The sequence below is a fragment of the Acipenser ruthenus genome, chromosome 4 (assembly GCF_902713425.1).
Source record: "Acipenser ruthenus chromosome 4, fAciRut3.2 maternal haplotype, whole genome shotgun sequence".
Classification (NCBI taxonomy): Eukaryota; Metazoa; Chordata; class Actinopteri; order Acipenseriformes; family Acipenseridae; genus Acipenser; species Acipenser ruthenus.
The window spans coordinates 36,399,545-36,416,136 of record NC_081192.1 but is presented as its reverse complement, the minus strand read 5'-3'; the positions used below and the strand labels follow the sequence as shown (position 1 = coordinate 36,416,136).

Below are 16,592 nucleotides of genomic sequence, written 5' to 3'. Positions count from 1 at the left end.
ACATATATTTAAAAGGGCATTTTCTAAGCTTGAGAGAAATGCTCTACTGTACTGTAAGCCTAAATCAATGCTGCAACAATGTCATATCCACAAGGTGTTTCTTTTATTGAATTCTCATATTGATTAGGAAAGAGTAACTCATTCTTTCCTATAGTGAAGGAGAATGTCCTCTGAATTTGCATAATAATGTGTTTCTTTCTCTGTTTACCATTATATGTCTTCTTGATCCTCATTTATGTTTCAGCACTTCAGCATATTTCACCCATTGAGGCAAACCCTGAGCAAGATTACATTTCTTTAATGAGACCAATACAAAACTTGAGCACTAGGGATGTGCACTGGTATATATTTTCTAACCTGAAAATGTTTGTTTGTTAAAAATGTTCCTCACTGTTTTAGGAGAAACATTTTACAGAAATTCCATGTTGCTCAGAAACCGCTACAAAGGTCAAATATGCTGGTGACTTTGTTTAATATGTAAAATGTCCTTGAGTTATGAAACAGATTTTGGATGACTAAGAACACTAATATGATAATGAAAAGCTAAAAATTCAGAGGGCTGTTAACATTTTACACTTTGCACTAACAGTTTAAGTTCAGCAAACATATCCCTAAACTTTCAGCCCCAAACATGTTAGAGTTTTTTTTTAAATTTCAGCTTTTGCCACCTGTTGTGTATTGCTACTACTGCTACTACTATCATATGTTCTTTATCCTTAGATAAACATTAAACATGTGTTATTTCAGAAAATTAAGTATAATATACAGTAAATAAACAAGTCTCTGTGTCCCAAGAGGAACATCTAGATTGTGATCATGATTCATTCATCAAATTTTTTTTAAAACAATTACTATAGACCTTGCAATCAAAGTTGCGGTTGCCAGAAATATAATACCATTATTATTACAAAAGGCATTATTTGAACATTTAAGATATCACAACTAATGCTTCAAAAAACCCAGTGTCTGTGCGCTGCTATAAATCATCATATTTAGTACAGTAATGTCTGCTTTATAGTCAGACAAAATCCCCAAAAGCTGACTGACTGACTGTTTTAATTAACCCTTTTTATACCCTCTGTAGACCAATTGAATAGACCCCCTATCACAGTAAACAAACTCTGGATTTATAGGGTAGGCTAGTGTCTGTGGCATTCACATCTCTATCCTTTATGCTCTATGCTTTTCAGAAATTCACAGTCAAAGTGTTTTTTTATGATTTAGTTTGAGTGGTGTCAGGTTAACTGTTGCCTTGGATCTGCCTAATCAGTGACTTCAAGTTCGAGTAATGATTTTTTCTCCCAAAAGAAAGAGATGGCACACATGAGAAAAAGGACACTTGGATCATTGATTTATTCAAGTGCTTGGTTACTCAAACAAGCTGCTTGTTGAAGAAGCATAAAGTGATAAAGCTGTCAGTGGAGAATAGTCAAATGTGTGCATATACACATTAGCAGAATAGGATTTTAAATGTTATTATTATTATTATTATCATTATTATTTTATTTCTTAGCAGACTTACTAATAAGTAACTGAAACAGGTTTGTAGGAGTTTGTGTGAACATATGATCTCAATATTTGTTCAGTATACCTTTGTGTTTTTTGTGAAAACCTCTTAATACAGTGGTTTGTTAATACAGTGTTTTTCAAAAGCTTTAAGTTGTTGTTGTTGTTGTTGTTAGTATTTATTTGTTTATACTTTCGTTATTTTCATGTTTGGTGATAGCGGATTGCTTTAAGCTTAGATTGTATTGCCCCTTAGCAGTAAGACAAGCCTTAAATAGCATCCATCACAGACACCTACCAAGAACAAAAACAGTCAGGTTTGTACCCTAAAATGTATTACGTTAGCACAGCTGGGCATTGGTGCCAGTGGTCGCCTGTATTATTTTTGCGGGCTATCGATCTCAGCACCAGACTTGATCAATGTGAATAGAGTTGAAGTAAAATCTCTTAAACGTAATTCATAGGGCAACATTTGTTTTACAAGAACGAAAACATGAAAAAAGCACTTGGTTCCACAAACTGACCTTCAAAAAGACAAGTATGGGGGCGTAACATCAGCTTGCTTCAAGACTTACAGAACAAAGATCCAAAAAGTAAAAAAAAAAAAAAGCATCTTCTGAGAAATGTGTTGAATGCATGTAGGCTACCATTATACTGGATCCCTGTGAATGAGTGGTTTGCAGTGCGCAGGTGTACAGGTGGTGCAAGTGCTCCAGACAACGACAGACACAAAGTTCATGGTTCAAACAATTCTCTTATTTTCTTTTTGGTCAGCTTGACCGTTGAAACATTAATGCTGGCTCTACCCAACTATGGGTATTGCCAGCGTATAAAACAAGGGGTTTCAGTCCCAAAATAATAATACAAAACACAGACACACAACACAGATACAAACACATCTCCGGACAGAGTGCTCTAGGTACAGGTGCGGTGATTTAACATTATTGTGAGTACAGGTGCCATGCAGTCCGGGTTTTAGCGCTGGCTTGAAGCGGTATAGCTTCCGCGTTCATATTAGTCGTCTGACAAAAGACAAATACAGACAGTTACAAAACAAACCAAACACTTCACTCATGAGTGCTAATAGATTGTTTTCTTTCTCTGTCCTAGCGGTAACTACATCAAAGGAACAGATTACATCGTCACATTCCCAATTATACCCTTAGTCATGCCCCCTGCAATAGCTAGTCCAGTCACGTCTCCTCCAATCCATGACTGACACATTGCATACCACTTTAGGGTGAGTTACTTCGGGCATTGTGACTCCATCCCCTTCCTGGCTGGCTGGCTTCCGACTGACCCTGGAATGAACTGCCAGACCAACCAGTATGAGGCACTCTGTTCCTGTATCTGCGCCCTGTGATGCCCTGTGATGATTCTTGGTGATGAATCTCCCTCCTGACCTGTGGGCACTGTGTTAAGGGAACAGAGTGCCCTGGACTGGATGGCCAGACAATTAATTCCCAGGGGTAGTTGGAAGTCGGCCATTTAGAATGGGGGCGGAGCTACGGTACACTAAATTATCGACCCGGAAGGGAAACGATGTGGTAGCTGCGGATTAGAGGAATGGTTGCAGTTGTTAACCAAGGGGTCATGATTGACAGTATATAAGGAGACGTAGTTAGGTGATCTTTTCCTTTGTTATGGTTAACACTAGCACCGCCCTAGCCGCTTTTTGAACGGCTTTTGCAATTCAAATTTAAATATCTCCACATATTTGAATATCTCGTGCATGTCCGTTCTTAAGTGTTACTAACTATTTGAATTAAATACCCATACGGTGTTTCAGCTGCAGAATCGTAAAAATGAATAAGTTATAAGCACTTGCTTCTTCAACCGCCAGACCCTCAGTTTATGCAGCATATTGAAATCAATACAATATAGCTGACAATTTAGTCTGGGCTTTGTAATAAAATCAACGTCATTGTGAAATAACGTATTATAATCCTATTGAGTGCTTGAAACACTAATGAAAGTCATTCTACATGTCATATATTATTATTATTTAAACTACATTTCAGGCAGAACGGTGCAAAAGTGTGACGGTGCAAAAAAATACAAAGACACAGTACGGTGTGGATATACTGGATCAAATGGCATGGCAGTATTCTGTCAAAGGTGGTACGGACCCCCTACTAGCTTACGCATGCACCTGACGGCCAGTCCAGATCCCTCCCCTCTCACAGTCGCATATTCACAATGTCACCAAAGTATCCTTTTACCATTTGTGAAACATTTCTAAAATTAGGTAATTTCTCTCTTTGTCTGATGCTGAGGAACTAATTTATGCTTTCGTGTCTTCCCAACTTCACTATTGCAATACTTCCAGGCTTCCAGGTCATTTCATAAATCACCTGCAGCTTATACAGAATGCAGCATCTAGGCTTCTCAGCAGAACAAAAAGAGACCATATAACTCCTGTGTTGGCTTCACTGCACTGGCTCCCACTGAAGTTTAGAGTTGATTTTAAATTTTTGACTTATAAAACACTTGAAGGTATGGCACCAGATTACATAAAAGAGCTTCTGAATTTTAAATGGTGTTTTTCTTTATTCCCCATACACATGAATTTTATTTCGATTTTCTTCTGTTTTGTCCTGTACAACGCTTTGAAATATTTTTTGTATGAAAGGCGCTATATAAATAAAGGATTGATTGATTGATTGATTGATGTTACATATATGTTTCATATTTGTAAAATGTAAGTACAACATCTGTTTTAAATATATAAACTGTATACACCATATATTGAAAATATATTTTCTTTCCATATGGAAAGATACAGCTGTGTAGACGTGACTCTTGCGGCATTTTTTTTTTAAAACCACATGACAGACCTGTTAAAGTATTTAAGAAAAAAGTGGAATACAGTTATTTAATTATAATGGTTTCTTGAATATTAAATTACTTCAAACAATAGTTTTTTGATTACTCACCTTAATGTAAAATATAAATGGACAATCTTTAAAACGCAGGGAAATAATTATTTTTGTAATGCTTTAATTATTTTACCAGCAATGTTAGAAGAAAGTCTTTGAGAACAGATATGTGATATGAAAAACGACAATATTTTAAAGCTTATTCTAATAGTTAAATTCAGTGAGCTAGTTTTTTTTTTTTTTTAAATTCTGCTACATATCAGCATCATACCATAGAAATGTATTAGCTCAGATTTTTTCAAATATATTGATGGTATTTTACTTGGTTTCAAATGTAATAACAAAATGGACAGTATTACTAAAAATAATAATACATAAATAAGTTAATCCACAAGTCCCATTTACCTGAAGCTGTGCAAGGAGAGAAATGACAAAGGGAGGGAGACGTCCCATTCAATTTAAATCTAGCTTTTACATTTCAAATAAGATTTTTCAAACAGATTTTGCTGAACAAAATCTAAAGATCTGGTGCTCCATAGTGTGTTACAGACATTAAACTTGATCTGCTTGTTCTTGAGTTAAGGTAGAGGTAGTAGCTTACTGTACTGTTTGTTGCGGAGTCTAGTATGCAGAGGAATGTAATATTAAAAACCAATACCGGGGTCGCTAAAACAGTGTGTGTTATCCACAGGAGCGTGTAATACAACAAACTAATTACAAGAATGACAACAAGTGCATGGAATACGTCAGAGCAGGTTTTACGCTGGTGTGCGTTCACATTTGAAATTTATTATTCATTTATTTCTTAGCAGACGCCCTTATCCAGGGCGACTTGCAGTTGTAAACAAAAATACATTTCAGGAACCACAGTACAAGTAATAATACAATTAAGAGCAAGATAAATACAATGACTTTGGTTCTAGTAAGTACAAGTATGACAAAAAATACGATTCAATAACGGAGCAGATAACAGTATCAGTGATAGTTACATCAGGATATAATTAAATACAAAAATACTACAGATTAAATAACACTTGACAGATTACAGTACTCTAAAGTACAGGATTAAATGCAGTAAAAATAGGGGGCAGTTGAGAACAAGTAAAGCGCATTTAAGGAAGAGTGATAAGTGTCCAGAGGGAAAAAAAAGAGAAGTTCTACATGTGCTGTCTGAAGAGGTGAGTCTTGAGGAGGCGCTGGAAGGTGGTCAAGGACTGGGCAGTCCTGACATCTGTAGGAAGGTCTTTTCACCACTGTGGGGCAAGGGTGGAGAAGGAGCGGGCTCTGGAGGCAGGGGAGCGTAGAGGAGGTAGAGCCAGTCTTCTATTGCAGGAGGAGCGGAGAGGTCGAGTGGGGGTGTAGGGAGAGATGAGGGTCTGGAGGTAGCTGGGTGCAGTCTGGTCAAGGCATCTGTAGGCTAGTACAAGAGTCTTGAACTGGATGCGAGCGGTGATCGGGAGCCAGTGGAGTGAGCGGAGCAGTGGAGTTGCGTGGTGAAATGTACAGATGAATGTTTATGAAGTGTTCTTTTTATACCACGTGTAGACATAGGTGTAGAAAGACGGACCAAGCTTTTCAGTGCCAGGCCAGCAGAGACAATTTGAAAACCTAGTTTTACATTAACCCATCTTTCTGCACCAGGTAAAGAGTGTGGCCCGTCTTTCTTCACATATGCTCCACGTGTATATTTTCCTGTTAATTTAAAAAAAAAAATAATTCTAAATATACATTTCCGATGTTGACAGTTGTATTATGGCAGTTAATAAACTTGGAAGCAGAAATCAGACTCCCCTCCTTCTAAAATGTAAGATCCCAATTGGCATGTCACAAATATGATATAAAAAACAGTGTTTTTATAAGTTTTGTGTATTTTCAATTACCAAAATTGTAGAACAGCAAAAATGTGTTTCCCAGTGTTATCAGAGCTTATTAACCCCGTGATTTGTGGGAGCTAGCAGCCCCTGGCCTTAAAATAAATAAATAAATAAATAAATAAATAGCCTCACTTTGCTCGGCAAATGCTACTATTTTCTCCTTTCAAAAGTTTGCATCTCGGAATATGTATATATATATATATATGCAGTCAAATTATTTTCAAATAATTAATGGATAGTGCAAAGTGCTCTATTATGGAATATTGGTAGTTTTCTGGTAATTGCGTAACCCTATGTCTGGGTTTTGCCAAATTGGAACATTGACATAAATATGTAAATGTACCCTCCCATATTTTAATATTAATTGAGTCATTTGAATTCTGAAGAAGTTCTCTCCCTAAAAGAAAACCACATGTATACCCAAATTTCCCAAAAGTTACTACCACAGTAGCATGACAAAGGTGAGACTTACTTTTATTTTTACATGTAAACCAAGCTATTGTGTCAGTCACAGCTTTGACATATTTAGTGACTATACTATTGAGATTTCCTTGTGTTGATCTTTCCTGCTAAATTTTAAATGCAGTAAATAAATACATTAAGGGGCTTATGCTTTTGTTGTAACTGGTATTTACGGACTATTTTCTGCTGGTAAGTAAATCTAAACATGGAAATTAAACATGGACAGCAGACAGCAACATCTTTAACAAAGGCTGAACTTTAACAAAGACTTGCATTGATTTGGATCTGTTGCGTTAATATTAATGTATTTTTTGGTATGTTTTAATGTCCTTTGCACATACATGCAGATGGCATTACAATACATTAAACACATTGAAATTGATTTAGGAAAATTAGTTTAATTTAAAATTGACTGTATTCCAGCCCAATTATATAACTGGCACTCTATATTTAAATGTGATCTTTATATTTGACAGTGCTTTTTGTCGAAGATTGTGTTGACATCAAGATGGCGTTGTTAAACTGTCAAAAAAAACCCCACCAGTTTTCCAACAAATAATAGAAAATGATGAGCTACATAGCGCTTAACAACATACAATATTCATGTAAGATTTTAACCTTCATTTATTATTTCTTTCTAACTTGCCGTGAGCATGAAAACATGTACTGGAAGCATATACTGCCAGTATGTGCAGAATAGCAGAGCAGAATACTCCTTTAAAAAAGTGATTTCTGTTAGTTCAAACACTATGTTAAATATACAGTTGACAGTTGACAGTTGACCTTACACCAATATATGATAATAACGTTTTTTTTTAATGTGTAGTTAGTTACCAATAAACAGTAAATACATGCCAGGACAAATAACTCGGATAGGTACAATTTAACAGCCTAATTTAATACTTTCAATTGTGTGCAAACAGAATGCATGATAGATATTTTCAAAGGTGTTTAAACATTTCTTTTTAAGACACCCTACAGTGCTCCAAATAATGGATTTCCATAGTTAGCAGGCCAGTCAAGCTAGCAAAATGTTAACTCTGGTAGACTAATTAATATTTTACAAAGCTGGGGCTTTGGGAATGTTGACACCTGCTGACTCTTAAATACACTTTGTGTTGTTTAAATATGACAATTATGTCATTTACATATCTAAAGGATTTGCATGACTGTGCATCCCCTTGGGCTCTGTAATATTTATTTATTTTTTCCATTGGATATAAATCACACACAAATTTAGGCGCACATATTTTAGTTGTATTATTACTGCATGCCAGTTATAATTATAATGTTTTCCAATCCCACCACTTGCAAGGAAGATCTGGTTTAACAGTACCGCAGTAAGGGAGACAGGTTTTCTGTGAAGTTTTTAAGGATGAACATTTGACAGTAGAGAAAAATATATTTTAGTTTTTAATTTTATATATTTTGTTTAAATTGTAATTTCCCAATATTTTTACATATTTTAAGAAAGTTTTTTTTTTAAAGCCCATGTTAACTAAAACAAACCTAAAACAAAAACAATGAACTTACATTTTTTAAAGTAATTTATTTCCTTCCTATTTTTTCAAGTAATAGCTGGAGCATGGATCCCTGGTTCAACTGACACTTTTCAGTGCATCCAATCACAATACAAGGAACTTTCATGTTACTATGTTACTATAAGAACACAAGTAGATAGGATAAAAATATGCCAGCAACTACAATGGAAATGGCTAGAATGTTTATATATAGGACAAGATGTAATTTACACATTTTAATAGAAGCATCCTTACTCTGTACACTCTGCTAGAAAAGTGGAACTGCCCTATTTGACTTAGAGTGACTTAGCAGCAAGCAAGTTTCAAAGAAAGAAACATGGGCTTGTATGTATTTAGTCTAAAGATTTGTAAATCCATACCTTTAAATCACAATATCCTTTTAAACAAAATATGTATTACTGACAATATAGAATTTTTTTAATGATTATTACAATGTTAACATTACTATAAATAGTTCTAAAATTGAATGTATTAGTCAGGACACAAATCATGTGTCATTAATGTTTTAGTTGGTCATTAAAGTGTGTGTGTGTGTATGTGACCAATTATTAAGAACTGAGAAAAAACAAATAAATGTCAGGCAGAGCATAATAGTGAATTTGTACCAAATTAGGAGCATTCTGCTTGAGGTTGCATTTTTAAAAAAAAAAAAATAAATGTGCTATCCAGACCCAAGTTGTTAAAAACAGCTTACTCATCTCTGAGGAATCATTTGAGTTATTGTTCCTAGGTCCTAATCCCATTATCATGCAAGATCTAAACCCTTCAGGGGCCACCTGTTTATATGGGATAACAGTGGCCAGTCCCACAGGAGGCTGTTAGATTTAACGGCACAGAGTTTCACACAAATACATTTCTCAAGGTCTTGGCCAAAATACTAAGTTATGGAGAAAACATAACAGATTTGCAATGCAGAAGTGTGACAGTGTATTTAAAAAAAAAAAAAAAAAAAGGTACTATGATCCATCAAGAAAAGTCACAATCCTGCCAGCATTAGTCTGAAACATTTATTTTATTTTAAAAAGGTTTTAAAACCTTGAACACGGTACGAAAAATGAAATTGTATTTTAGGTTAAATTCATATTCGGTTTTTGCACAGTACAGGAATGTGTAGTTTTGAAATAAGTAGCTAATTTGACACTGTATTTAAGGTTGTGCAGTTGGTAGTTAACTATTACCAGTTGTTAATCAAGGGACATTATTTTTATTACTTTGAGAAAATGTCTATTTTAAGCTTTTTAATGCTCTTCTTATAGGGTATGTTGAACAATTTTAAACACATGTAATAACACTAGAATGTAGGACCATGGGCTATCCAGAAAACATTTTGAGTGTCTGCAAAGTGTTCAAATTGTTCTAAAATTCTAGTCAGCAGAAAAAAAAAGTATAAAGTGTACTTTATCAAAGTATGTTGGCTTTCATGATTGAAACTGACTTGTAAGAGGGAGATTCATTTATAAACATTGTGGGATACATGTCGCATGTCCTGTGTAGGGCAGCCGGTTCACACAATAGTGTGTGTTGTGTACTGCAGGTATTTTTATCTAACCCCAGTGTATATACACTGTATAAACTGTAGATATTTAGTAGGGATGCATATTGGACCGCAGAAACCAGCCCGATATCCGGTTCAGCCCTGTACCGTGGTACGTACCGTACCGCCATTGGCGAGTCAAAAAAATTGGATTGGACTTTAACATCAGCGGTCCATAGCGGTTTTTCTCTACTGAAGTGGTCAGCGTGGCGGTAAATCCCAGGTCAGACTCCCAAAGCTGATTAGTACCCCCTCAGAATTCTGTATCCCCTGGCGCATTGCACAGGAGTAAAATGAGATCATCCCATAGGCACATATAATTTTTCTTTTGCTCGTGTCTGAGGTAAAATACGAGTGATGTGCATGCGCAGCAGTTGTCGGCTGCATTTTACAATCATTTACTAACTTTTTCGACAGGACGGCATGATTTCTTTGTGATGTGTGTAATCAGTTATAGTTTGTTTTCATTAAAAACGTCTTTGACATGCGCAGCTAAAACAATCTTTAAATAATTAATTCTTAATGTATTAACTATGCGACCTACCTGTTTATAAACGATTGTGCTGATTTCAAAGTAGCCTATTTTTTATATATTGTTTGGATTTCAAAACTTGAAGGTTGTAAGTAAATGATCGCGAAAGTTTTCACGAATGTTGTTGCTCTGTGGATTGTGCTGTTATGTCTGGAATAAACACGAGTCGTGTAAATGATATTAAAAATGCATATTGTATTACATATAACGTTATTGTTTACAGATATTTGTTTATATATTTATTTTATATACAATACACACAAGATTGGTATTGACAGTGAGAAACACAGGGGATACCAAATTAGACAGCTGACAATATCTTAGTCTATGGCTGTATTATTTGCTATCCCCTGTGCATTTCAGGCAGTGGGGCTCCTAGAAATGTCAAACTTGCACAGAGTGTCTACCTGTGCCCCATTATCACACACAAAGGGTTTGATTGATATTGGGTGTATTTACAGTGACAAACACAGGGGATACCAAATTAGACAGCTGACAGTATTTTAGTCTATGGCTTTCTGTTTACTGATGTTTTAATGTTCTGCTATTTTAAATGTTATTCTATCCTGTTCATTTTCTTGATAGAGAACAACTTATTAAAATATTGTATCATTTAAAAAGATAATTGCTTGAGGGTAAACACTGTCCCATGTCGCATGGGAAAGAGAATTTAAAAGATCATATGACATGTTCACAGGCTCTGGTTTATTACATGACAATATATAGAATCCACATGTTGTTTGTTGTGTTGTATTCTGTCATAACTTCTCATTAAAGCCTCTGTGGGATTTGGCTTTGTATGTATTAATTTTTTTTTTTACTGTAGAGCTTTTTAAAAAGTTAATGCTTTAAGTCTTAGGCAGTATGCAGTGTTTTATTGCAATATGCAGTGTTTCCTTCATTGCATTAGTTCCAATCTTTTTAAAACCGAGAGAACAAAACGCTTGCTGGCCCAGGGTTTGTGCGATGGACAGGCCACATACCGGTCCACTCTCTGTACCGGAATTGTACCGGACTTCCATAGATTTGGATTGGACCACTCACATCCCTAATATTTGGAAAGGAGGATGTCTGTACTCTGAGCACTTTGTCTTCTTCAGATCTTCATTGCCATGCTGTTAAATACTTCATTTCATTCCAGGTTCCCAAGGTGAGGTAGTTATATCTTTGGGTATTAAATTTCGTTCAGGGAAAGTGAACATAATGAGGTATTATTACCTGCGGATTCTGGAAATGGTCCTCATTTATAATTCTTTATTTCCTTAAAGAGATGTATTTTTTGATAGGCATTGGTTTTATTTTTGTTTTAAGAGTGTATGTGTGCGTGTGTGTGTGTGTGTGTGTGTAAGTGTGTATATATATATATATATATATATATATATATATATATATATATATATATATATATATATATATATATATATATATATATATTTTGTAGCACATAAACGCAGAACATCCAGCAAAGTCTACATAGTTTGGTTTTATGTTTATTGTCTTTGTATTTAAAGAAGTATACAATAAGAATTACATTTTTCTTTTAAAAGAATTCAGATTTAGGCACATAGTAGGGGAAATCAGGGGTGTGGGTGGATATAGTTCTAGTTTTTCCATACCTGTTACAATTTATAAAAACAATTAGATTTAGGGCTACTGATTTTCAGTTTTAACCGATAAAAATGATAAACCCCCCCTGATACAAAAAAAAAAAAAAAGAAATCGATGTATAGCCAATATGTGTTGTTTCTTGCAGTATATTTACTTAGTTTTGAACAGACTGGAATTATACAATTGATAACATCAAATCACATAGTATTCAAATATCCTCTATAATACTGTAAAATAGCTTAACTAAGGTGTCATTTTAATACAGTCTAATTCTGCAGCAGACATTTTGTGGGGCAAAATAGTAATTGTGCTTGTTTTCAGAAAGCAGATACAAAGCATCTTGATAAGTGTTGTTGTAAAAGTAAAACTAATTTTGTCTTCATTCACATGAACTATAGTAGGAAGCTTTATTGTCGCTCGGAAGGTGATAAGGGAGAGTAATTGTGTATTATACTGTCCGAGAACATCTGGCTGAAGACTGCTGGAGCAATTCATCTGTCATGGACGATGCAGCATTTCTTTTTTGTCTTTCTGCCGTAACCCATCCCCGCTGCTGGTCTGTGCGAAGGTTTTGTTAGGGACTGTGCCTGGACTGGGGCTCACATTAATCAGCCCCCTTGTTCAACACTCCAGCTGACATAATTACAACCTGCGCACAGCAGTTATTCAAGGCGAGTCCTTGTCACTTGTGGTGCAAAACTACACAGCTCAGATCCCCAAGGAGATTGCCTTATCACACAGAACAAGGGCTCACAGGAGTTGAAGAGAATAGAAATGGGAAAATGTCTTTCAGGAGCACTATATATTCCTTTAAAATGAGATGTTTGCAAGAGTTGTGAGGGACAAAGATGAACATTGAGCAAGTTTCTAAAAAATTGTTTTTGAAAAGGGATTGCATAGGTTTTTTTTTTTTTTTTTTTAAATAAAGTAGACCTACAGTTTGAAATTAAATATGGTGGTCTTCCTTTCTTATCACTCGGTGACTGTAACCTGTTACTTTGTTGTTGTTTTTTTGTGACTTATAACTGGGATTCTGATTTTAACTGATAAAACACCTCAGATACAAAAAAAAAGAAATTGGTGTACAGCCAATAAACACCGGAAAAACACTGGAAATGGTTGCTCAGTTCATGTGGACTTCACCCCTTTCCCAAAAAAAAAATAAAATAAAAACCTACTACAAAAAAACAAAAACAAACTATCTTTCCCAGTGCAGTGGGGCAATGTCCCTCCTTTACCAGTGATCCATTCTGAATACTTTAAACCCACCCCAGCTACTGCATGGCAGAAAATTCCTGCATTTCTATTGGAGACTCCGCTGGTGAGATTTAAAACGAGATTACAATTAGAAGGCTTGTTCACAGGATTTATAGCTATATTACAGTTAGATATTGAGACTGTAAAACAGAATTGCAAATTGTGGCGAAATGTAAAAAAATGCCTAGACACACAAAAACCCCAGAAGAATGTGCATGTGGACCATAAGGATTTTGTAGTGGAAGACAGCGAAGGTACAGCTGTGCAAGTACTGTCGAGTTACTATACATATTGGGACAGAAAAAAACACCCAAGCATTTTGGAAGGTTACTGAAAAGAAAAATTTCATACAGTTTATAAAAAGCGAAAGACCGACCCCCCCCCCCCCCCCCCTCCCCCAATAAAAAAAAACAAAACATTACATCAAATTAGAAAATAGCTACAAATAATCAATGAAAAAGGATTTTAGCAGTCCTTTGAGCAGCGCATATAAAACATACACTATTAGGATTGTCTTGAATTTGTCCTTATTCCCTGAACAGAACACATGCCCACAAACAATGTTTCTTTACAAGCACTAGCGATATTTTCATATTTAAAAGACTCTCATGAATGTGGTTTGAATGACAATACATATAATAAAAATAAATACCTTGGAGTTATGTGGATTTCATATTTTAATGTGCGTATAAACTGTGGATTTTACACCGGAATATGCTACAGTATGGTACATTTTCCAGTACAGGTGCAGGCACCAAACTCTAATTGGTGTTTTGAAACCAAAAACGTAACTTACATATTCTTTTCTGCTGTCAGATTTTCCTGCATGTACCAAATTCTGACTGCTAACTTGTTCTGGATTTCATTGGGGGTCCCCATGTGTTTTAAACCCTAAACAAAAATGACACAACGCCGGTAGTCTGTTTAAAGCACTTATCAAGATGCAGGACACAGCATCTTAGTGCACTTGGGATCAGGACTAGTCCACAGTGCAGGATTCTGTTCCAGTGCAGGATTGCTCTATCTGTACACCTCATAGAGGACTGTTCCACTGGGCACCTTGTGCTGCATCAGCTTACTTACTCAATATCTATTGGACATGTTTAACATGTATATGTGTGAAATTAAGATGATATCATCAGAAATTACTTCCTCTGTCTCTCGATCAGATAAAAAAAATTAAAGGTTAGCTTTTTGTTTTGCTTAAAATGGTTTGGGAATGGTACCTCTAATTACAAAAATCCTAATCATCATAATATAGAAGTTGTATACCAGACAAAATTGTTGAACCTCGTGGGATGTTAGGACAGATTCTTTATTCTGCAGTAAGGAATTCACATTTTATTACAGACTGTGGTGCTAGATACAATACCTGCTTAACAATTGAAGGGAATAAGGATATAATATACATACTTCTTATGGATAATGGAATGCATATTCTGTAATGTATATTCATTTCTGAAAATATGTAAATAATGTACCAGTATTTTCATTATTTCTCAGCGTCTTGTCCTTTTGTGCAGAACATACATTTGCATTTCTAACTTTGTATTGGTACATATTGTTCTGGTCTGTTGGTCAGACAAAAATCATATAAAATGATATGTGGCACCTGAAAGAAGATGTAAATACTGTCTGTACACAGCATGTGAATATTAAATAATGGCAGATTATTAAGGAAGTGATTCAGCTGTGTACTGTAGCAACTCATGCTTTTGCTTAATTACTTTTTACTGGTCCTTGTTTAGTTTTACATTCTTGACTTTCTCTCAAGGTACAACACTATACAGCAGCCCTCTCCTATATTCTATAGGTGCAGTATTAGAGACCGCCAATACTCCCTTACCCTTTCAGAGGAAAGATGTGACTTTGTCATTCACCCATCCCACAGTTTCAGTAGAGCAGGGTTTCTCAGAATGTGGAATACAGAATGGAAAGGGACACTTTACCCAACAAGGATTACATGGGAAGGGGGGGTAAAACAATATGATGGGGAGCTGAACTGTACCTTTACAGAGTTTTCAAAGAGAAGAAAATGTTATGAAAATGTAACTGAACAAAGATAGTAGGGATAGTGAAACAGGTTACTGAATGTAATAAAATCATATTAATTTCTTATACCTTACAGTAATCTCAACGTTTTTTTTTATGGCCTCCAATCATTTTACAGCAGTCAGCATCAGCAGTAAAATTGAATTTTACAAACTCAGTTTTCCTGCCTTTTTGAATACCACTGTGACGTGCAGCTCACTTTTCTTTAATGGTAAGCTGGCTGGTAACCTGGTAGTTGGTGGGATTTAAAAATGTCGGAGTTCCCAGATGTGCTTTATTAGTTAATCATATAAATCAGTCCAAAAAGGACTCGACAGACCAATAACTCTCCAGATGTGGTTTCTTAAGCAGTTTTAAGTTTGCCTGTAAAGTAAACATGATCAGGTGAATGTGTACATATTTTAATAAATGCAATGCTCTTTTCCTCCTTCCAAGGTCCAACTGTGCAGAAAACATCCGCAAGCACATCCTCCACACAGGCAAACATGAGGGAGTGAAAATGTACAACTGCCCCAGGTGTGACTACGGATCCAATTCCCCAACAGACTTCCGCAACCATCTGAAGGAATGCCACCCAGACCTTGAGAATCCAGATCTAGCCTATCTGCATGCAGGTAAAATATCATTGAGTTGTGGTTTGAGCTTATTGGTTTCTAGCTGAAGATCTGTTTTACTCACTGTTTCACATATCCAAAGGGTCTGAAGTATCAGTATTAAAAGAAAAGCTATGGATGAAGTAGAAGCACATGAGGGTTCCAGTCAAAAACCATTGTTCTGCTTAGGAGCAACGGTGGGGACAAAATCTAGCTGTGTAATTTTAGTCATCCTGAGGAAAGCTTGTTCAGTCACAAACTATTTCTTAAATACTGTTTTTTTTTTTTTTTTTTTTTTACTAAAACTACATTCTTTCTTCATATAAAATAACCTTGTTATTTTTCTTTTTTGCTTTCTTTTTCTGTGCATTAAAAAGGCTAATTTGAATTGCATTTGACAGTGACTTACCCAGGAAATTGAACACCACCACAAATTCAAGGTGCGCAGGAAAGCATGTTGAACACAGCCATAATCTGTAATCATTAAACACAGCATGTGTTTAATGTTTTGATAGCCCAAGTTTAGCTTCTCCGCTACTTCTTGGGAAGTTGCATTTATATTGAAATTATTTTTTTTTTACGGAAGGAAAAACGTTCAAACATCAAATCAAAGGAAGCAGAACAAGACAAAAAGGGGGAAAAAAATTAACAAGGTAGATATCGAATTAACCTGACTACGATTGTACTCTGTCGGAATACATTTGGACTCTTAGCTAGAAGCAAATCATTTTTGATGGCTAGTCTTGTTATTTTC

The 16,592-nt window shown here is 35.5% G+C and overlaps 1 protein-coding gene across 1 annotated transcript in view; it reads left to right on the top strand.

Moving 5' to 3' along the window:
- Nucleotides 1-16,592, top strand: part of LOC117400477 (zinc finger protein 407-like) — a 302,138-nt gene that overhangs the window by 193,403 nt on the left and 92,143 nt on the right. Inside the window, exon 8 of the mRNA XM_034000516.3 lies at nucleotides 15,681-15,859. Coding sequence (XP_033856407.3) covers nucleotides 15,681-15,859 — 179 coding nt within the window. The remainder of the gene's footprint in view (nucleotides 1-15,680; nucleotides 15,860-16,592) is intronic.